The sequence below is a fragment of the Caretta caretta genome, chromosome 1 (genome assembly GCF_965140235.1).
Source record: "Caretta caretta isolate rCarCar2 chromosome 1, rCarCar1.hap1, whole genome shotgun sequence".
Taxonomy (NCBI): domain Eukaryota; kingdom Metazoa; phylum Chordata; order Testudines; family Cheloniidae; genus Caretta; species Caretta caretta.
Window position 1 is genome coordinate 239,512,375 of NC_134206.1, and position 22,653 is coordinate 239,535,027.

The 22,653-nt window shown below is 42.3% G+C and overlaps 1 protein-coding gene across 1 annotated transcript in view; it reads left to right on the top strand.

The window, feature by feature from the left end:
- The window catches only part of SLC15A5 (solute carrier family 15 member 5), a 61,854-nt gene extending 39,419 nt beyond the window's left edge, over window positions 1–22,435 (top strand). Inside the window, 4 exon segments of the mRNA XM_048836364.2 lie at window positions 950–1,138; window positions 4,345–4,476; window positions 17,644–17,752; window positions 22,288–22,435. Coding sequence (XP_048692321.1) covers window positions 950–1,138; window positions 4,345–4,476; window positions 17,644–17,752; window positions 22,288–22,435 — 578 coding nt within the window.
- The last annotated feature ends 218 nt before the right edge of the window (window positions 22,436–22,653 follow it).

Sequence of the window (22,653 nt, forward strand, 5' to 3'; positions counted from 1 at the left end):
ACAAAATCAGAGTGTGGTCATGGTGGGACTCAAGCTGAAGCCAGAGCCTGGCCACCCAGGGCTGACAGCCAGAGCTCAGCTGCCTGGGGCTAAAACTGAAGCTGAAGTCACAGAGATCTGTTAAAGTCACAGAACCTGTGTGACCAAATAATATCCTCCTTCATAAGCTACTAAATAGATTTTCTGCACCCATGTGGAGCCTTACTGAAGTTGAGGGGGCTCCATGAGGATGCCAGGGGTCTGACAGTGTATATTGCAGTTCAGAATCAGGGTAAAAGGGGGTTAAAACCACCTTTACAAATTAAATTAAATGCAACCTTAACTATGGAGCCGCTAATTATACCTGTCTAATAAGAGCTTCAGAAAGCTCTGAGTGGTCCTAAGTGGGTCTTGTGCTCTTCCACATCTGATGAATGGGCTAACAAGACACAGGTCATATGGGTACATCCCTTGATCAGACCATAACCCTTTTACTGGCAGTGTAAAGTGCATCCATGCTCTTTGTAGCCTTCTCACCTTGCTCCCACCCTCTTCTCCTCCTGCCTTATGCCTTCACTCATGTGACCCCTTATACCTTCAAAAGTCTCCTTTTCCTCCTCCACTTACCACCTTCTCTCTCCTTTAAAATGCTTCTTTAAAAAATGCCTCCTCTTTTCTCACAGTTGGGGACCCCCAAAGCTGAACTCCCTGTGCTCAGCTGTCGCCCTTTGCCATATCTTGTTTAGACTGTAAGCTCCTGTGGGCAGAGAACACTTCTTATCTATGTTCTGAAGTGCTGTGCAAATGTGTTATGCTGTATGCATGGATAATTAAGAACCCACTGAACTACATTTTATTACCATGTTTTTTAAAAGAATACATTACAATCATACGTCACTTGAATATACTGGAATCCTATAACTTCATTCTTGTCAAAAAGCCTCTCTCCCTATTTGCTCCATTTACCCAGTTGTAGGTCATCTCTCTGCGGCTCTGTCTGTGATGGTCGCTGGCTTTTCTGAAATACACAGGAAACGCTTCCCTCAGGTGGAACAGACTCTGTCAGGCAAGGTGCTTCCAGTTTCCTCCATGCCTTGTTTTCATCTGGCTCCTCAGTACATTTTACTTGGAGTGGCTGAAGCTTTGGTAACTCCCACCTGTAAGTACATTTTATCAACTAACAGGGAATTACATTAACTTCACAAGAATTAAAATGACTGTCATCTGATTTCTCACCCCTGGCTCTCTTCCACGGGCTTTCTGAATAGGCTTATTCATCACCTGCACTGAAGGAGCTTAATTTCTGTTCTTTGCTGTACTGCACAGTGAACAATAATGTTCTCTGAGATTAAGAGGATTTTAGAATTTGTCAGTCCTGGTCAGACCATTGGACCATTAAATCTTGTAATCCACCCATGAGCAGTGGAGCCAATAACTACAGTAGGCAAACTCCATCCTTTCCCACTTGTATGTTGACTTTCTACCCTCTGCAAGTTGTTAATTTATAGTGAGAAGCATGAGATTTGATTACCCTTATTTTAGCTTGCATAACTACAAATGTTGTTAGCCTTCAAAAGGTATTCAGAGCTCTTTTAAAACAGTTGTTTTACACTTACAGTAGTTGACTAAATGACCTTCTCAAGTGGTGAATTCCACAGAAAGAATAATATATTGTGTATATTTCTCTTCTTCTTGTTGTTGTTCTAAAACAATTTCAGAAGTGTTCAGATTTTACATAGGGGTAGGAAATAACTTGAATATTTTGAGCATTTGAATTTTCATTCTTATACTCTTAGATTTCTCGGAACTGAGGGTCATGGTCTCACCCAAAGGATAATTTTTCCTGGATTTAATGCTTAGCACATACATAATGCCTCTTCATCCCTATATCTCGAGCACTTCACTGAGGCAGGTGTATGTGGTTTCTAAGTTACAGGCTAAGGGTATCAGAAAATTGTGACCTTCATTATTTAGCTTACAAAAGAAAGGGTTAAGAGGTGACTTGATCATGGTCTATAAGTATCTGTATGAGGAGAAGATTTTTGATAGTAGAGGGCTCTTTAATCTAGCAGACAAAGGCATAACAAGGTCCAATGGCTAGATGATTAAACTAGATAAATTCCAACTAGAAATAAGGCACAAGTTCCTAAAAATAAAGGTAATTAACCATTGGAGCAACTTACCTAGGGATGTAGTGGGTTCTCCAATACTCAGTCTTTAAATCAAGAGTGGATGGCTTTCTATAAAATATGCTCTAGCTCAACTAGGAGTGATGGATTTGATGCAGGAACTGCCTGGTAGCATTTTATGGCTTGTGATATTCGGGAGGTCAAATTCTGAAAAGATAGGAAATGGTGGAATTAAGATTGCTGGTGCATCCTGTTCGTAGGGTTGCCAAGGCTCTTGAAAGCTTGATTTTGCAACCATCATATTCTTTATAGCTGTTCTTTTACAGTGTAATTTCTTAAGCTTTTTAAAAAAGCAACCTGAATAAACAAATTCCATCGTGTGGAACAACACGCACATATCCTGCCATGGGTCATCAGCTGGGTTAAGGATCTTTAGATCCACTGCACAGACATATGCCACTTAAGCTAATGGAATAACTGGTAGCGTTAGGCTGTTATCCACTTCTTCCATCAGTTTTCTAAGAGATTCTTCTACTTCTCTGGATATTTCTAAGCCAAGCATGAATAAAGTGCATCCCATGGAGTTCTGCTGTTTGCCACTCTCACCGCACAACTGCAGAGTGCAGACAAAACTGGTGAATTCCTCAGGCAATTTCTGTTCTGTTAAAGTTACAAACATATTATTATGGTTGCATTAAACTTAAGATCCAGTTGAAAATTTTCAATTTATCCCTGTGGTTCCAAGTATTTGGCTCACCCCTACAACTAAACAGAGGAACTTTGCTCATATGTGACCTGGATGTAGGCTGCTAGTTGAAGCAGCTACCCTCCTGTTACCAGGCCAATGCAAATCCTGAACCTGTTCAGGAGGAACTAAATTTCTGCAACAAATCCATGGCTGCCTATGGCTTTATTCCTCAAAAACTCTTAATGCTGTTCCTTTAAAAAAATCTACAGAGAGTTGAAAGATAGGACTCCTATAATAATTTCTTCTAGGAGAAAAAAAATGGTCTTTTATTGATTATTTTTATTTTCTACTGACTCTTCTGGCCACTGAGCAAAGCCATTGCAAAGGAACAGGGTGATGATTAAATTCCCCTGCACCATTTCTGAAATGCTTGAACATTACTGTAGCATTAGGCTGTACACTAAACTTTTTTTGGGAAAGGTGCAAAAATCGCCTACTGATGCATCTCCACCCATCAGGTGGGGAGCATGAATGTAGCAAAGCTGCTGAAGCCACTAGCATTGTTAACATGTCATTAAATGCTGCTCAAAACAAATCTAAATGACACCATCTAAAAACACTGATAACCATGGCAGCCTTGTCTCCACTAGCACCCCCAATTGTTGGAAGCACTAGTGCAATTGCTGATAGTAACGGTGGAAAACTTTTGTGTAGATAAAGCAATGTAGTGCATTAAGAAACACCTCTAATCTCTCTAAAGCCTCCCCAAGCTACCACATGTAGCGTCTGCTGTTTTTGTTTTGTTAGTAAGATCCCTCAACTAGAGATGGTCAGACTTTTGGTTACGACGTGGGCTGAAAGTTGGGATGGAGAGGCAAGATTTCTCAAAACTGACTAGTCACTTTGTGGAGGAGAGGTCCTTATGTTTTTTGGTACCTGGCATCAAATACCTTAAATTGGCAGTATGAATTTCAGAGGTACTGATCTTCCATGCTCTGAAAATCCAAGCCTCTTCAAGGTTTCTCAAGTTGGGCCCCCAAAATCACTAGTCACTCTTGAAAATCTGGGTTCTATTCCTAGCTCCGCCACTTATAGTGACTTGCCTGAGGTCAGATACAGCATCTCACAACCTGCTTCCTCTTGTATAAAATGGAGAAACGAGAACTTTCCCACTTGAGGCTAAATTAAGGAATTGTAAAAGGCACTGTGATCACTGGATGGAAAGGAATACACACATGCAAAGTAGCAGTATTACTAGATGACTGATTTGGGATGGTCAACTGTATGATCATTTTAAGCAGGCTTAACTTAACCTATTGAAGTGTCACATTCTATCAGTTGTGGTTGCCCTTACATAATGAGCCGGTTTCACTGTATATTTAAAAAGTAGTGGAATATAAGCTTCATGGTGTATCCTGTTGCAGTAGACTCTGCGCTCTTTTCTTTTTTAAATTTATTGGATTTCTAATAATTGTATCATTCACCTCACCATCCCTGAAAGGTTATTTCCTTGTGTAACTTGTAATTATCTTCTGCTTCCTTGCAAAGGTTCCTTACTAACATTCAGGCTTGTGCCGGGCAGAATTCGAGGGATCGCCATGCACTTTTTGACCATCTTCAATGGAGCTGCTTGTTTTATGGGAGCCTTTATTGTTCAGACAACATACGTAGGCTCTCAAGGTAAGAATGTGCTCATGCTGTATGTTTGAGAGATGAGTTTTCTAATCCTATTGGCTATTGATTTGGAGAAGCATGTAACAGCATAAGAGTGGCTGCCAAAGTTTATTGATTTACTTTCACAATTAAGATAGAATTAAGATAGGAAATAGACTTGCAGCTATATTCATCAAATTTTAATGAGTCCTCTTACTTTTGATAGGTGGTGTAATTAGAGAATGGCATCTGTGAGGAGCCCCGTGCTTTCTATTCTGAAATCATGGGCAATAAATTGGCTATCAAGCACCCTTCATCCTCCAGCACCCTCAGCACATGTGCATCCCCAGCCACATTTACTTGGGGATCATCTGAGCCACCAGAATGTGTGTTCAGTGCTTTACAAAAGGTGGAATAGTAGAATATATTGTAGGTACATTGTACCAGGATCCTGAGTGTAAGGACAAGAAAAATGGGTGGAGATTTGCAAAACTGACAGGGAGATTTAGAGAGACAGCTCCTATTGAAATAACAAGAAATATGTGGCTAACTCCCTCCAGGGCCATATTTTGCCACCCTATCTCCCACAGGGTAGTATCTTACTCTGCAAATAGTCATTGACCTTAATGGAAGCATCAATGGCATTAGGTACTACTCGGTGTGAGTAAAGGTGGCACAGTCTGATGCTTAGTCAGCTATGAAAAGCTCAACCTCGAATTTCATGCAGCCAGCAAAATAAGGGTGAAGTTGAACCTCATCCCAGAGCTGAAACCAAGCTCTAACTGAACCTTTCTTTTGAAGTTAAATATTTCCTTGTTCTTTCATTTTTCACACATGCCCAGGTGCTGCCAGAACCCAAAAATAAGAAAATGTTGTGACAAGATATTTTCACAGTATTTCTGTCCCACTTAGAAAAGAGCTAGCATTCCCAGAAAACTCATTCTCATGGCATTTCTAAGCCAATTCCGTACATTCAACCAACTGACAGCATTTATTATAAATCTGACCTGGTTACTCTTCTGAATTGGTCATGGTAGGAATCTGGCGCACAGTTCTTAAAAATACCATTTTTGTTGATGAACCTTTGTTAGATGCAGTTAGGATGTTGGAGTTATCTATTTTATAATTACCTTTAAAACGCCAGGAAGTACTTAGAGCAAAAGGATAGGGTCTTTGTTTATATGCCCAAAATAGGTACCATATTTTGGTACCAGTTTTGCTGATTGCTTGACATCCATAAATTTGATCATTACCACATTTCAAGAAGCACCCTTTTAACATGCTACTGTTGCTGGCTGTAGTACAAACAGCTGCCAATTTTCAGAGCGACTTGGGTTGAACCTATGTCTCCAAGAGACATTATCCTGGGGAACAGTGCAGTTAAAAAGATTGTGAAGCACTGAAAAAGTATGTGTCAGAAAATATTAATCCATGCTTCCAAAATCTGGATGTACAAGTAGTTGGTATCTTAATCTGTTTCACTTCTGTAATGAAATTTCTCTTATATTTGCTTAAGTTAACACTTCAACTAGATAGAATTTTATTTCAAGCCATGAGTTCCATCTAGAAATGAAAATGGATATTAAAATGCCTAGCTCCACAAGTCACCTACAAGTCTTCAAGCAGAAGGGCCAACAGGCCTAATAGTTGAGGTTACAGCTGGTCAAAAATTTTCCAATAAAGCACATTTCCTTCTAAAATGTTGATTTCATTAAATCAGCATTTTCCCAGAATGTATCAACTTTGTCAAAATTTTCAGTGATAAAATTATAAAAATTATTTTTTTTTAAAAAGTTGAAATATTTTGTTTTGTTGAGGAAAAAAGTTTTATTTTAACTATCATTTTGATGTTTGTTATAATTAAATATAACAATGTATATGATGTTATAAAAGTCAAAATGTTTAGACTCATGTCATGTCACAACATGATGTCATTTTATATTTTTTGTTATACCAATTATAATAGGAAATTACTGATTTAAAAAAATATAAAATCAAACAAAAGTCAAAACTGAAACAATTCTTTTGGCAGGGGAACAAAACACTTTGATCCAAAAGAACTTTTTTTTTTAGCAATTTTTGATTCGCAAGCAATTTTGCAGTATCAACTTTTTGTTCCAATTCAGAACAAAAATATTTAAAATTGTCAGAATTTCCCATGGAAAGGAAATTTTGAGTTTCAACCAGCTGTCGCTGAGATTTTCAAAGGCAACTGGCTGATTTAGCCATTCACCTCTTACATTTTTATGGGAGTTGTGTGGCTAAATCCCATAGTCATCTTTGCAAAATCTCAGCCCACATCTTTATCTGCATTACTGCCTTCCTGTGAGTGAACACAGAACTGAAGACAGCTACTGAAAGCGACTTTCCACTGAGGGGGATTATTTCTGAGGTGGTTCAGTGGTTGTCCGAACTCATAAGATTCGGGGTTTGGCCTGGGTAAGCCCCTCAAAAGACTGATTCTTATTCACACCTTGTGAGTCTGCAAACCTATAATGAGAATCAAGTGGAATATTGTTCTTAAATGGTGTCCTACTGTTCTTCCAGTGAGAACACTTATATTACTCTCTTTCATTCTCATGTGATTGATATATTTTTAGGGCCTCAGAAGTTCCATTCTAAAAATGGGTGGAGATTCCTCTGAGGTTCTTTTGCCTCGACCCTCACCAGAACCAGTTCACCTATCCCTAGCAACCATTCCTGGAATGATACTGTGATTTGGGAATATGACTGTACAATTTATGAATTCTGTGTGAGATTATGAACCTTATGTGTCTGTGTCAGGCTGCAAACACCATTTTGAATGTGCAGCTTTTTGCCTTCTGCATGGTCTCTTTACCTCTGTTGGATTGAAATTCCAAAGGATGGTGGCAAAAGAATAACAGAAGAGGGTAGCTGACTCTTAAGTACCCTATTGTTGGAGCTCATTTCACTGTAGACAAGACTAGTCCCGGTCAAGAAAAACTAGTTAAGCAGTGAGAAGGTTGCAATGAAGTCACTTGGCAAGGGTCTGTGCTCATGTGGGGAGGCTGGCAAGGGTATCACCTGACACAGTGGGACTGGAGATTTTAAAAGGACAGAAGCTGTACTGCTCAGGGGTCCTTTTTCTCCTGTCCATGAAGAAGAAGCAACCTAGCATGTAACACCTCATGAGGTAGGGACACACTGCCTGCTGGAACCCAGTTAATTCCCCACAGACTCACAAGGGGATGGTGAGCTTGACAGTAAGGGACATTGAGGTTTAATATGTTTGTGTTATTTGTTCTGTACTCTCCTGTGCTGTACATGATTAAGTGCAAAAGAGCATAAAGGTGTTAGACTATGTGAAGTGTGTGTGTTGACTGTTTGACAACTACTGCATGACAAGTAATAAAGCAGAAGCTTCACACCTTTAGGGTGAACTTTTGGTAAAGGACTGTGTTTAAGTACTGGGGAGTCTCAAGGGTCAGCAGTGTGCCCAGGTGGATGGACAGGAGTTCCAACTCTCAGAAGGGGGTGCCAGCTAGAAGGTCTGAGAGTTTGCCTAGGGGACCCTGAATTTGGGGTAGTGGGTGAACTCTGTTCAGGCTGCAGGGGCTTAACATTCCTCAGGGGATCCAGAGACTTGGACGGCCCCTCACAATAGTCCTCATGGGTGGCCACTCACTAGCATCTCTGACAGACACACAACCTTTAAATATAATGTAAATATTTCTGTATCTCTATTGTATAACCTCTTAAATGGGAGACTTTATGAATATTGTAATACTTGCTACTTACTTCTGTCAACTTTTGATTCTGAACCATGAATTAAGCTAGGCTTGTTTGTAAAAATTCAGACCTTTTGAGCTGAGTTTAAATTATAATGAAACCAGCAGAGGTTTTCTTGCCTCATTTCTAAAGGAATGCAAGAATTCACTGCTGCTCCATCTATGTTTTGATGCCCTTTCTGGAAATAGTGTCAGACATGATGCCCTTTTCCAAATTATTCCATTATTTTTGCATGATTAAAGTGTCTGTATTAGGCTGTTACTCTCATGTCATTCTTGATTACCTTTCTTGGTGCTTGTCTTGTATTGCTACAAGTGGTATGAGTAAAGTAGTTCTTGTTGCTTTAAAAACCTCCAGAGCTGCTTATTGTTGACTGTTGACCTCTGACCTGATCATGGAGGGTCTATAGTTTTGGGGTAAAATATCATATATCTGCTAAGCATGCTTACAGAAATAATAATGGAAGTTATTGAAGCTGTAATAGGAAGTAGGTGAATATAAATAATTGTGTTAGTATGCTTTTATTATCGTTAGTGGCCTGTTTTATTGGTATGAGGCTGAGCATGAGAGTCTTGGTTCTAATCAGGCAAAGGCAGGGGTTTTTTGTTAAAATTATATAGGCCTGAGGACATACCCAGGTAACCACTTATGCCTTCTCTTGCTGTGCAGGTAAACAGGTGACTGCAAGTTATGCAAATTAGAGGGGACTTGGGGGCCTTCTGCAATATGTTAACTAGGCAGTTTGACCCCAGTGATGTTCAGGAACTAAGAAATGATTGACACAATATATTAATATTAAAGAGTAGAAGATTGATTAATGAAGTCCGCAATGCCACATATGGATAATGGATAGGTATTAATCTTGTTATGGTCATGGAAGATGATCAAATATGGTTGTGGATTCAAATAGTCACATAAAGAAGGGGTATAAAAGATCCAGTCTAGTTCCCTAATTTCAGGGTTTGTTGGGTCGCTGAGACTTTGTAAACTGAATCAGGACCAACTCTTCACTCACTTTTCCTTCCATCTTTGTTTTTAATAGTCTTGTGATGAGGTGTAGTAGACTCGGGGGATGCCTGTTGGAGTTCTCATGGTCTGACCACACCCCACCCCAGGAAAAAGCAGTAGGGATAAGTCCTCCAAGCTGCCAAGCTGGTCAAAGTTGATTCAGTTGCTGGCAGGAACTAGGGGAGCAAGGAAGGTGCTCCTGGCTGGCAGAAGAGACACAAGCAGGACTTCAGCCTTGGAGTGAAGGTGCTGGGGCTTCAGGCAAGTGGAAGGTACTATGCCAGTGGAAGGCACAATGAGCAGTGCAGAGCTGAAAGAGAACAGGCACACACATAGCTGATAGAGGGCATTCACGGGAGGTGAGTGGACCCCGTCACTGGTCTCCATGATGTAAGATTGAAGGTCTGAACAATGCAGGGAACCACTTTACTGTACTTATTCTCCTCAAAGGCAATACTTCTGAGAATGACACTAAGGGCCAGTACCAATTAGCCAATACTGACATCAGCTACACCCCAATCCCTCAGAAAGCTAAGTTCCATGATAAAGAGTGCTAAAAAATAATCAAAAAGAACAGGAGGACTTGTGGCACCTTAGAGACTAACAAATTTATTTGAGCATAAGCTTTCGTGAGCTACAGCCCACTTCATCGGATGCACTTCATCCGATGAAGTGAGCTGTAGCTCACGAAAGCTTATACTCAAATAACTTTGTTAGTCTCTAAGGTGCCACAAGTCCTCCTATTCTTTTTGCTGATACAGACTAACACGGCTGCTACTCTGAAAAAAATAATATCTGAACAACTCATGGTGCAGGAGGAAGGCAAACCAACTTCAATCGGTTGCTTTTAAGCCAGCTGAACCTGGATTAGGTTCTGAAGTCCAGACCTCCTTCTGTGACAGTGAAGCAGGATGACACATGAATTGTGCTGTTGTGGAGCTAAATGCAACAAGGTGTGTTGTGCATTGTCCCATGATTCAGGTTTACTGGAACAAGAGCTTAAACTATTTTGCATTCTCCCACCCCTAGTTCAGTGGTACCCATGCTCTTGGGGAAGCTGTTCAGAACATACTGAATTAGTCAGTGAAAGGATAAAATTTGTGAATTACACCGCTGAGCATGAAAGGTGTTGATTAAACTACTTAAACCTTTTTTGGATCGTGCTCCATATCGCTAGCTTAGGGTATTTTTTATTGGCACAGTTGATCAGCTATCAGTCACACAGAGTCTAGGCTGCATTAATCACATTTTAACTCCTCTAAGGAGGATGGTGTGAATATGATAAAATAAGACTTCTTGAAATCTGATGAGTGCAAACAGATGACGGGTGACAGTGATATTTTCAGTACAAGCTGGGAAACTGATCTCTTTCGCATCTTTTACCTCTCCTGACGTTTTAATGGAAGAGATGCAAAACTAAACCTGTCCTCCTTTGCTAATCATTTCAGAATAAATGTATCTAAAAGTAGTAATGCAAGTATGTAAAGGGGGGGGGTCAGAGGGGAGGAAATTAGTCCAGATTGCCTCTTTCTGTTAAGATCTCTGGTACCAATATTCTTAATTTACCTGTGTGATTAGCACCAAAATATGATACTGCCAAAAGATGTTTTACCGTCCAGATGGCAGTGTCCACTGATACCTGTTTAACCGATAAGGATGAGAGACAGCATGGACTTAGACTTGGGAGTGATAAGCATTAACTATATCCCATCACTTGATTGATTGATTGAGGGATATATGAGGCTCTTGAAAGATTTGAATTTAAGTGGGGTTTGGTTTTTTTTTACTCCAAGTCTCAGTAGTGGGTTAAAGGTAAGTATCTGGGATTTATTCAGGATAGACTGGTCGGTGGGATGTAATCACTGTGTTCTATCTGTACCCTTTAACTATGAGTTTATGGCATTATCTATATGACAGTAAACAAACTACACTACTCATCCAGCCTGGGGCTCTGCTGTGCCTTCAAGATACAGCCCTGCAAGGGAGGTGGTGTAGCTAGAGCTCCAGGCACAGCCCTGAAGATGCAGCATCCATTTTTCTCTGTATCCAGGTGGACCTGCTAACTTGTTTGGACAAATGGTGATTTTACAGCCTTGCCTTTCCCTTCCGGCTTTGGAGAGGCTAGTGCCTGCAACAGCACTAGCCTCATGCATATGCTTTGTGCTCCATCCAAACCTGGCATAGTGTGGTCCTTGCATTCCCCATATTAGGCCAGGCTTTGCATGGAGCAAAACCCAACCCACTACCTCTTTCTTTGTATACATGTGCAAGCCAGACACCATCTGTCTTAGGCTAGGTCTACATTGCAGCTGGGAGCAAGCCTCCCAGCCTAGGTAGACAGAGATTTGCTAACACGGCTCAAGAAAGAGTGATAAAAATAGACATGTGGACATAGTGGCTCAGGCTCTGGCTCTGAAACCCGCCCAAGCTCCAGCCTGAGCCAGAATGCCCATATCGCCATTTTTAGCATGCTAGCTTGAGCCCCACTAAGGCTGTGAGGCATTTTATATTGCCACCCATCACTGTAGTATATGAGAATCTTCTGTGTAAAATTGATTGCAATGGCTCTAATTAGGTTAAGTAGCTCTTCCAATCACTCATGGAACACACACAATTCATTGACACCCAAAAGGAAAAGGATCTCAATCTATCCGTGCTTAGAAGTAGCTGATAACATTTAACAGCATGAATCAACAATGAGAATTTTCATGTTGGAATAAACTTGGAAATAGGGGAACTGTTGTGCAAGTCTAATTCCCAGTGAGCCAGTATCCACATGACAAACCATCCCCACAACTGGGACTTTTGTTGGCAATCTCAGTAGAAAAGCCAAGGACTTGACCCGGGGTGTAGAGATACTGCCAATTAAAAGCATAGACACTACAAGTCAGTGTCTGAGACACCAGCTCCTGGAGTTCTGTGATTACAATAGAGTCTCAGCTTCCATTTAAAACAATGAACAATCAAAACAGACCAAGTAGGGTTCTGTGTCTCATTGTGTAGAAGAAAAACTTGAAAACATGAACAGACTTTAATCCATGCAGGGAGGCTTTGAGTCTTCAGACATCCCGAAGCAATAGCTCCTAGCAGAGTGAGCTCCCCCATGTGTCTCAATGGAATTTTAACTTCAAGCCCTACAGCTTTGTGGAGGCCACCCCAGTAGATGACGCTGTGTGAGTGCAGGATAGAGCTGGGCAGATTTCACACCCCCACCCCCGCCAAGGAAAATTTCAACTTTTTGTTTAAAAGAAATCATAGAATCATAGAATATCAGGGTTGGAAGGGACCTCAGGAGGTCATCTAGTCCAACCCCCTGCTCAAAGCAGGACCAATCCCCAACTAAATCATCCCAGCCAAGCCTTTGTCAAGCCTGACCTTAAAAACTTCTAAGGAAGGAGATTCTACCACCTCCCTAGGAAACGCATTCCAGTGTTTCACTACCCTCCTAGTGAAAAAGTTTTTCCTAATATCCAACCTAAACCTCCCCCACTGCAACTTGAGACCACTACTCCTTGTCCTGTCCTCTTCTACCACTGAGAATAGTCTAGAACCATCCTCTCTGGAACCACCTCTCAGGTAGTTGAAAGCAGCTATCAAATCCCCCTCCTTCTTCTCTTCTGCAGACTAAACAATCCCAGCTCCCTCAGCCTCTCCTCATAAGTCATGTGTTCCAGACCCCTAATCATTTTTGTTGCCCTCTGCTGGATGCTTTCCAATTTTTCCACATCCTTCTTGAAGTGTGGGGCCCAAAACTGGACACAGTACTCCAGATGAGGCCTCACCAATGCCGAATAGAGGGGGACGATCACGTCCCTCAATCTGCTCACTATGCCCCTACTCATACAACCCAAAATGCCATTGGCCTTCTTGGCAACAAGGGCACACTGCTGACTCCTATCCAGCTTCTCGTCCACTGTCACCCCTAGTTCCTTTTCTGCAGAACTGCTGCCTAGCCATTCGGTCCCTAGTCTGTAGCGGTGCATTGGGTTCTTCTGTCCTAAGTGCAGGACCCTGCACTTATCCTTATTGAACCTCATCAGATTTCTTTTGGCCCAATCCTCCAATTTGTCTAGGTCCCTCTGTATCCTATCCCTGCCCTCCAGCGTATCTACCACTCCTCCCAGTTTAGTATCATCCGCAAATTTGCTGAGAGTGCAATCCACACCATCCTCCAGATCATTTATGAAGATATTGAACAAAACCGGCCCCAGAACCTACCCCTGGGCACTCCACTTGACACCGGCTGCCAGCTAGACATGGAGCCATTGATCACTACCCGTTGAGCCCGACAATCTAGCCACCTTTCTACCCACCTTATAGTGCATTCATCCAGCCCATACTTCTTTAACTTGCTGACAAGAATACTGTGGGAGACCGTGTCAAAAGCTTTGCTAAAGTCAAGAAACAATACATCCACTGCTTTCCCTTCATCCACAGAACCAGTAATCTCGTCATAGAAGGCGATTAGATTAGTCAGGCATGACCTTCCCTTGGTGAATCCATGCTGACTGTTCCTGATCACTTTCCTCTCATGTAAGTGCTTCAGGATTGATTCTTTGAGGACCTGCTCCATGATTTTTCCGGGGACTGAGGTGAGGCTGACTGGCCTGTAGTTCCCAGGATCCTCCTTCTTCCCTTTTTTAAAGATTGGCACTACATTAGCCTTTTTCCAGTCATCTGGGACTTCCCCCGTTCGCCACGAGTTTTCAAAGATAATGGCCAATGGCTCTGCAATCACAGCCGCCAATTCCTTTAGCACTCTCGGATGCAACTCGTCCGGCCCCAGAAAGTCTCAACTTTCTGTGGAACTTTTTTTTTAAACACAAGGCCAATGTTCAGTTGAAAACCAGTTTTGACTGAAAATTTTGGACCATTCCTTGTGCAGCAGGCCTGGGCCTCCCACACAAATACATGCTGGGTACTAGGTATGTGTTTAGAAGACTCCCAGTACTGCTGCCACCCCTGCCTCTCTGGAGGAGGATCTTTGCTATTACTGGGGAGAGAATGGCCCCTGCTGCCAGAACTAGTGGTGGGGAGAGGGGTAAGGAAGCCCCAGTGCTGCCTCCCACTTTGAGTGCAGCGGGGGGCATGACACAGGGACAGGGCTGTGGGAAGTGGAGCCTTGTCACGGTGTGCCTATTGTCTTACCTCTGCCCTGAAGACAGAACAACTTTCTCACCCCAAAACTGTCCCTTCTGATTCAGAGGAGGGAGAGCTTGCATTGTTGCTTTCCTTGTCAATTTTCTATTACACTATTGTCTAAAGACCCCACTTCAGATCTGGGCCCCACTGGGTTAGGCGCTGTTCAAACACAAGGCAGAGAAAGAGCATGAGGGAAAATAAACCCAGAGAGAAGTGATTTGTTGAAGGTCATGCAGGAGGTCAGTGGCACAGCATGAAGTAGAATTCAGGTCTCCTGATTCCTAGTCCACTGTCCTATTGACTAGATCATGCTGCTTATCACTATACTTGTTCTGCAGATGAAAAGAGGGCTTCCATTTCCAACATTATTAATTTGGAGTCCTTCACCAGCATTGAAAACTCAGTCTCAGGGACTCTGTTTTGGGTCTGTTTTCTTGGAAGCCACAAACTCTACAGAGCACAGGCGTGGAACTAAATTCATTTTTCTTATAATTCAGTGGTATTTTAATGACATATTTTCTATTTGGATTCCCTTGTAAACCCAGTTCCATTACGAAGCTCCTGCTGCTCACGTAGTTAGACCAACAGATGTAAATAATCCAACAGACAGTGTGAACTCTGCTTTGAAAAGCTGTAGTACAGAACCCCATGCTTGCTTTTCCTTTCATCAGATACACTCACTCTCCCTCCTTTTTCTATCGGCCACTGGGGGATGTAAAATGAAAAACTGCCTGATTGTGAATTATGACAGTAAAAGTTTATATGATACTAAAATGAAGTTATGGTGCCTGGGAGCTCAGTCAACTGACAATGTTAAATGATACATTTTAAAACTAGTTCTGAGGTAATACCACAAAGGGAACCACATATGCAGAGGTGAGGTGGTGCTGTTCTCTGACAGGCGGAGAGGCATCACTGTGCAGAACAAAGTTTGGAGGAGGAGGAGGAGGGAAAACTACTGTACTGATTACAGTTGATCCTTATCAATCCATAGAGATCTAAAGGGGACTGCTTAGTGGACCAAGAGATGTTTACAACTTTGAGGTGCGGATGAAAGTGTATGAGGATAAAAGAGGAAAGCAGAGATCCTTTTTTCAGTCCTTTGACTGGTCACTCTCTCAAACTGAAGCAGTTTTCTTCTCCTCCTCATTCTAATTAGGTTAAGTAGCTCTTGCAAACTGAGCTAAGAATGCCATCAGACAGCTTACGTCAATTAAGGCTATTAGTTTCCAATGGCACAACTGCAAAAGGAAAAGCTATGTTTTTCTTATTCCCCTTTTAGCAAAACCTTCTGGGGAAAAGCTGCTTTCTAATGCTAGAGGACTTCACACTGGAAACGGGGGAGTGAAGAAAGCTGTTGTTTTTCTTGGTGATAAGCAGGCTGAGTTCCCAGTTAGAATAAGGGCTTGATACTGCCTTGTAGAGTTTTGTTCTGATATTTTAGCTCCTCTGTCACTCTGTGGTTTCAGTTTGGTTTTGTGTGTTAACTATATTTCATCATCCTTCAAGAACTCAACTTCTGGAAATCCAGGCTAACTAATGACTGGCTTCCTTCTGTGAAACCCAATCTCTACAGTTACCAAGAGCAAATCTGCTCCTGCAATTGTGATGTGCACAGCATATCTGACCGGCAGGGGGGAATTTTTAAAGTATTGCAGTTACTGTCCAAAACACCTCAAGAATTTGGGGTATGTGCATATGTGCCATTGACCCCTACTTGCTGGAATTTGAAGTGCTGAAATGTGTCATAGGCTCTATACTACCAAAAGGCCAAGTGGTAAGGGTCTGTGCTTTTAGCGCATTTACAAATAGCTATGGTGTGCAGCATAAAGAGGACCAGAAAGTCCTAGCTGTTGCAGATCCATGGCCAGTATGTTAAGCAACAAAAAGGCAAAGCTTCCTGTTTTTTCAGTGACTGGTGGGTGGTGCTGCTGGAAGGCCTGAAGCACTTTGACTTTACCTTCTCAGATATACATTAGCACATTTCCCATTCACAGCAAATTTTGAAAAATGTGGTTTTGTTCCAAATGGTGGGGGGTGCAGAGAGAAAGAGACTGGGACTTGCTGGACACGAAGACTGGATCTGGGTGCTGTGTTGGGGGGACTGCAAATGTCTGGGTGAACAGACTGGGACTGGGAGCCAGTAGGTGGGAGGGAGACTGAGATTGCATGAGGAACTACAGGGAGACTTGGACTGGCTGGGCAAGGAGATGGGGACTAGGAACCCGTGTAGAGGGAAAAGAAGGGAGGAAGGAGCGGAGGCGCATCTGACAAGGAATTGGTGTTGGGGGGAGAACTGGGACTTGCTGGACAATGAGCCTGAGATAATGAGCAGCAGGTGGGGAGGAAACACACTGAGATTGAATGAAGAGTTCAGGGACAGAGACTGGGACTGGGAGCCAGTTAGGACAGGAATGTGAGCAAGGGGGAGTGGCTTGGTGCCAGGGTGAGGGAAGAGACAGATTGGATGAGGAGCTGGAAGTGGGGGGTGTGGTTCTGAGACTGGCTGGACAAGGAGACTGGAGTGGAGTTAGGAGGAGACTGGGGTGAGACTAGGATTTGCTAGGCAAGGAAAGTGGGACTGGGATGAGACATCTGAGGAGTGGAAAGTGGAAGAAACTAATAATGTCTCAAAAGTAGGGTTTAATAGGGTGCCATAAATAAGGCCTGGGGGCACCTATTGCTCAATGAGGAAAAAACAAAATGTTGAATAATTTCTCACAAAGTGAACACCATTCATTCTGTGCACTCAGTGAGTGTCCTGTGGAAAAAATAGTATGTGAGCATGTAATTAAAGACTGCATCATAAGGCATATGCACAAGAGGTTTAATTAAGGTTGCATGGGCAACCTTAATTCTTCATTTCCCAACTTTAGAATACTTGACTTTGCAACTTTAATAATGTTCTCTTAATGTATATTTGTGTGTGTGTAATACAAGCATATAGAAGATGATCAGAGAGGAAGGATAGGCCAATGTTTAGGGTGCCAACTAGAGACCCAGGTTCAATTCCTTGATCCACCATAGATTCCTTTGTGACTTTGGATATGTAATTTAGTTTCCCTATGCCTAAATTACCTATCCGTAAAAGGGTATAATAGATGTGTTAAAGACTGTGAGGTGCTCAGATACTGAGGTAATGGGGCTATATAAATATCTATGATAGAATTCAAATCACTCATCACTGTAGGATCTGGGTGCTCTTACAAAAGCTTATATTTCAATAACTTATATGTGACCTACCTCTTAGCCAGCTGACTAAACTAACACTGCTTCAAATATTTGCTTCACTAGGCAATTGGTTCCCAAACTTCCTAAATGAGGGTAACTTGGAGAGATTCTACTTCTTCTTGGCTTCATTAATGGTGGTGAACACCTTGGGGTTCTGGACCATTTCACATAGGTAAGTACCAGAAAATGATAATCTGACACTTCACTAGTGTGTGTAGGATTTGTTATTAAAATTACAAATAAACCTTATAACAAAACAGTGCTGACTGAGCAGCCTAGAGGTAGTTCATTGGATTACCATGCAGAGGGTCAGAGTTCAGGATTGTCTCTCTCCCCCTTGGACAGAAGGGGCTTGAAAGTACTTTGACTGGGATAAGATTAAAAACAAAATATACATCCTTTGTCCCAGCTGTTAAAGTGACCTTAAAAATCTAAAATTCTGTGAAGAATGCAAACACTAAAGATGGAAGGGAACTGTTTCGGGGAATGTAAGTATAATGGGATGGAATAGAGCAAAGGAATGCATAGGGAATGTTTCCTGCTTCTCAGCTATATACTAATGTTAGCTAGACTCCCTGGTGGAGATGGTGAAATGACTCAAGGCACTCAAATGCAGAAATTCTATATTGCCAGTAAGCCATAGATTGTATAATCTGGGAGTTCCCAAACTCTGGCCAATAGGACCACCAATAATGTCTGCAAAGCTGTCTGGGGACATAGTGCTGTCTCTACCTCCTTGTTTCCAGCTGCTGAACCACGTTAAAATCCAAAAATACACTAAATACATAACTAATATTTCCCCTGTAATCAAGTTGCCATAGGGATGCTATTCAGTCACCGACACAAGGACAAGCAGCCCACACCATTGCAAATGGGAAGGGAGGGGTCCAACAGATAAACTCTCTATCAAAATGTGATTCACACTATGAAAAACATGGAGAACCCTTGAGATAAGCTAATTGAACTTTGCTAATTCTAATTTCTATGATTCATAGAAGCATAGAATATCAGGGTTGGAAAGGACCTCAGGAGGTCATCTAGTCCAACCCCCTGCTCAGAGCAGGACCAATCCGCAACTAAATCATGATTCTTCTGCTGGAAGGCTGGTAGCTTGATGTGGGCACTAAATATTCTTGAAGTCAAGTATTGGGGGTAGCCGTGTCAGTATGTATCCCCAAAAACAACAAGGAGTCCGGTGGCACCTTTAAAGACTAACAGATTTATTTGGGCATAAGCTTTCATAGGTAAAAAACCACTTCTTCAGATGCATGAAGTGAAAATTACAGATGCAAGCATTATATAATGACACATAAAGAGAAGGGAGTTACGTCACAAGTGGAGAACCAGTGTTGACAGGGCCAATTCGATCAGGGTGGATGTAGTCCACTCCCAATAATAGATGAAGAGGTGTCAATTCCAGGAGAGGTAAAGTTGCTTTTGTAATGAGCCAGCCACTCCCAGTCCCTATTCAAGCCCAAATTAATGATGTTAAGTTTGCAATGGATTTTAGTTCTGCTGTTTCTCTTTGAAGTCTGTTTCTGAAGATTTTTTGTTCAAGTATAGCTACTTTTAAATCTGTTATAGAATGTCCAGGAAGATTGAAGTGTTCTCCTACTGGCTTTTGTATGTTGTCTGATTTGTGTCCATTTTTATTCTTTTATGCAGGGACTGTCCGGTTTGGCCAATGTACATGGCAGAGGGGCATTGCTGGCACCTGATGACATATATAACATTAGTAGATGTGCAGGTGAATGAGCCTTTGATGGTGTGGCTGATGTGGTTGGGTCCTCTGATGGTGCCACTAGAGTAGACATGGGGACAGAGTAGGGAACGAGGTTTGCTACGGGGATTGGTTCCTCGGTTAGTGTTTCTGTGGTGTGATGTGTAGTTACTGGTGAGTATTTGCTTCAGGTTGGGGGGCTGTCTGTAAGCAAGGATTAGCCTGCCTCCCAAGATCTGTGAGAGAGAGGGATCAATTTCCAGTATAGGTTGTAGATCATTGATAATGTGCTGGAGAGCTGGGGGCTGTACGCGATGGCCAGTGGTGTTCTGTTATTTTCCTTGTTGGGCCTGTCCTGTAGTAGGTGATTCCTGGGTACCCGTCTTTCTCTGTCAGTCTGTTTCCTCACTTCACCAGGTGGGTATTGTAGTTTTACGAATGCTTGATAAAGATCTTGTAGGTGTTTGTCTCTGTCTGAGGGATTGGAGCAAATTCAGTTGTATCTTAGGGCTTGGCTGTAGACAATGGATCGTGTGATGTGTCCTGGATGGAAGCTCGAGGCATGTAAGTAAGTATAGCGGTCAGTAGGTTTCCGGTATAGGGTGGTGTTTATGTGACCATCACTTATTAGCACTGTAGTGTCCAGGAAGTGGATCTCTTGTGTGGACTGGTCCAGGCTGAGGTTGATGGTGGGGTGGGGTGGAAATTGTTGAAATCCAGGTGGAATTCTTCAAGGGCCTCCTTTCCATGGGTCCATATGATGAAGATGTCATCAATGTAGCGCAAGTAGAGGAGAGGTGCTAGGGGAGGAGAGCTGAGGAAGCGTTGTTCTAAGTCAGCCATAAAAATGTTGGCATACCGTGGGGCCATGCAGGTACCCATAGCAGTGCCACTGACTTGAAGGTGTAAGTTGTCCCCAAATCTGAAATGGTTGTGGGTGAGGACAAAGTCACAAAGCTCAGCCACCAGGTGTGCCATGGCCTCGTCAGGGGTACTGTTCTTGACCACTTGTAGTCCATCCTCATGTGGAATACTGGTGTAAAGAGCTTCTACATCCATAGTGGCTAGGATGGTGTTTTCAGGAAGATCACCAATGCATTGTAGTTTCCTCAGGAAGTTGGTGGTGTCTTGAAGATAGCTGGGAGTGCTGGTAGCGTAGGGTCTGAGGAGAGAGTCCAAATAGCCAGATAATCCTGCTGTAAGAGTGCCGATGCCTGAGATGATGGGGCAGCCAGGGTTTCCAGGTTTATGGATCTTGGGTAGCAGATAGAATACCCCTGTTTGGGGCTCTGGGGGTGTGTCCATGTAGATTTGTTCCTGTGCTGTAGCAGGAAGTTTCTTGAGTAGCTTGTGTTGTTTCTTTTGGCACTCCTCAGTGGGATCAGAGGATATTGGCCTGTAGAATGTGGTGTTGGAGAGTTGCCTGGCAGCCTCCTGTTCATAATCTGACCTGTTCATTATGACTACAGCATCTCCTTTGTCAGCCCCTTTGATTATAATGTCAGAGTTGTTTCTGAGGCTGTGGATGGCGTTGCATTCTGTACGGCTGAGGTTATGGGGCAACTGATGCTGTTTGTTCACAATTTCAGCCTGTGCACATCTGCGGAAGCACTCTATGTAGAAGTCCAGTCTGTCATTTCGACCATCAGGAGAAGTCCACACACAATTATTCTTCTTGTAGTGTTGGTAGGAGGGTTCCTGTGGATCAGTGCAGTGTTCAGTGGTGTGTTGAAAATATTCCTTGAGTGGGAGACGATGAGAGTAGACTTCCAGATCACCACAGAACTGTATCATGTTCATGGGGGTGGTGGGGCAGAAAGAGTGTCCGCAAAATAGGACAGATTCTTCCACTGAGCTAACTATGTGGTTGGATAGATTAACAATATTGTTAGGTGAGTTGAGGGTACCCCTGCTGCAGCCCCCTATGGCGTGTAGGAGTTTAGATAGTTTACTGTCCTTTTCAAAAGTAGCTATACTTGAACAAAAAAACTTCAGAAACAGACTTCAAAGAGAAACAGCAGAACTAAAATTCATTTGCAAATTTAACATCATTAATTTGGTCTTGAATAGGGACTGGGAGTGGCTGGCTCATTACAAAAGCAGCTTTGCCTCTCCTGGAATTGACACCTCTGCATCTATTATTGGGAGTGTACTACGTCCACCTTGATCGAATTGGCCCTATCAACACTGGTTCTCCTCTTGTGAGGTAACTCCCATCTCTTCATGTGTCATTATATAGTACCTGCATCTGTAATTTTCACTCCATGCATCTGAAGAAGTGGTTTTTTCCCCACGAAAGCTTATGCCCAAATAAATCTGTTAGTCTTATAAGGTGCCACTGGACTCCTTGTTGTTCTTGAAGTGAATACCTCTGAGGGAAATGTGCTTCTAGTAACAGGGCCTGATTAAAAATCTGACTTGTTTTATTACAGATTTCCCTAACTTGGCAACACCAAGGACCACACAGGCAGCTTGCCAACCACATAAATGCCATGCCTAATCCAAATCTGAATTTATACCAGGAGGCAGCAATGTCTAGTTGCTAATCTAGAGGGTTAGCTCTGGACTATATTTTTGACTCCGATTCTTTCAATGGATAGATCAATTTCTTCTCTGTGTATCTCAGTTTCCCCCATATAAAGTGGAATATCATTATCCACAAGTTCAGTAAAGTGCTTTGAGGCCCATTGCTGAAAAATACAAGTATGAATTATTCATAAAGTACTGTATTTCCCTAATTTTTAATTTATTTCATGCCTGTTCCTTTACATTATCACGACTATAGACTACTACCTAATTTTCTACAGCACTTTTCATCACTAGATCTCAAAATGCTATTATCCACATTTTACAGATGGGGAGAACTGAGGCACGGGGAGGGAAGTGACTAGCCCAAGGTCACACAGCAAAACCCCAGAAGAGCAAATCCTTAAAAGGAGGGTCATATTGCTTTGTTTGTTTGTTTGTTTGTTTGTTTTCATTTGCAGATACAGCAATCTGAATCAAGAATATGACCAAGGGTTCAGAGGAAGCATCCTTGACAAGAAACTTCTGCAGCATGAAAAGTCTCCCAAGTTTTATGACAGTGTCCTAGAATATTCTTCCACTTTCTCTCCTATGGAGACAGCCCTATAAAATTTTACCCTTAATTGACAGACCTGGCATCAGAGAACAGTCTACAGGCTTTGTTGCAGTCAGTCATCTGGCATATTTTAATGAAATTCATATGTATTTATGAATGGCCTTGGCCTTAGCAATAATACCAATGAGTTGTTATATTTTTTTTACCAAGTACCACAAACAATTGCAAGCTTAGGGTCTGTCCCTGTAGCTGCTCAAGCAGCATCATTCCA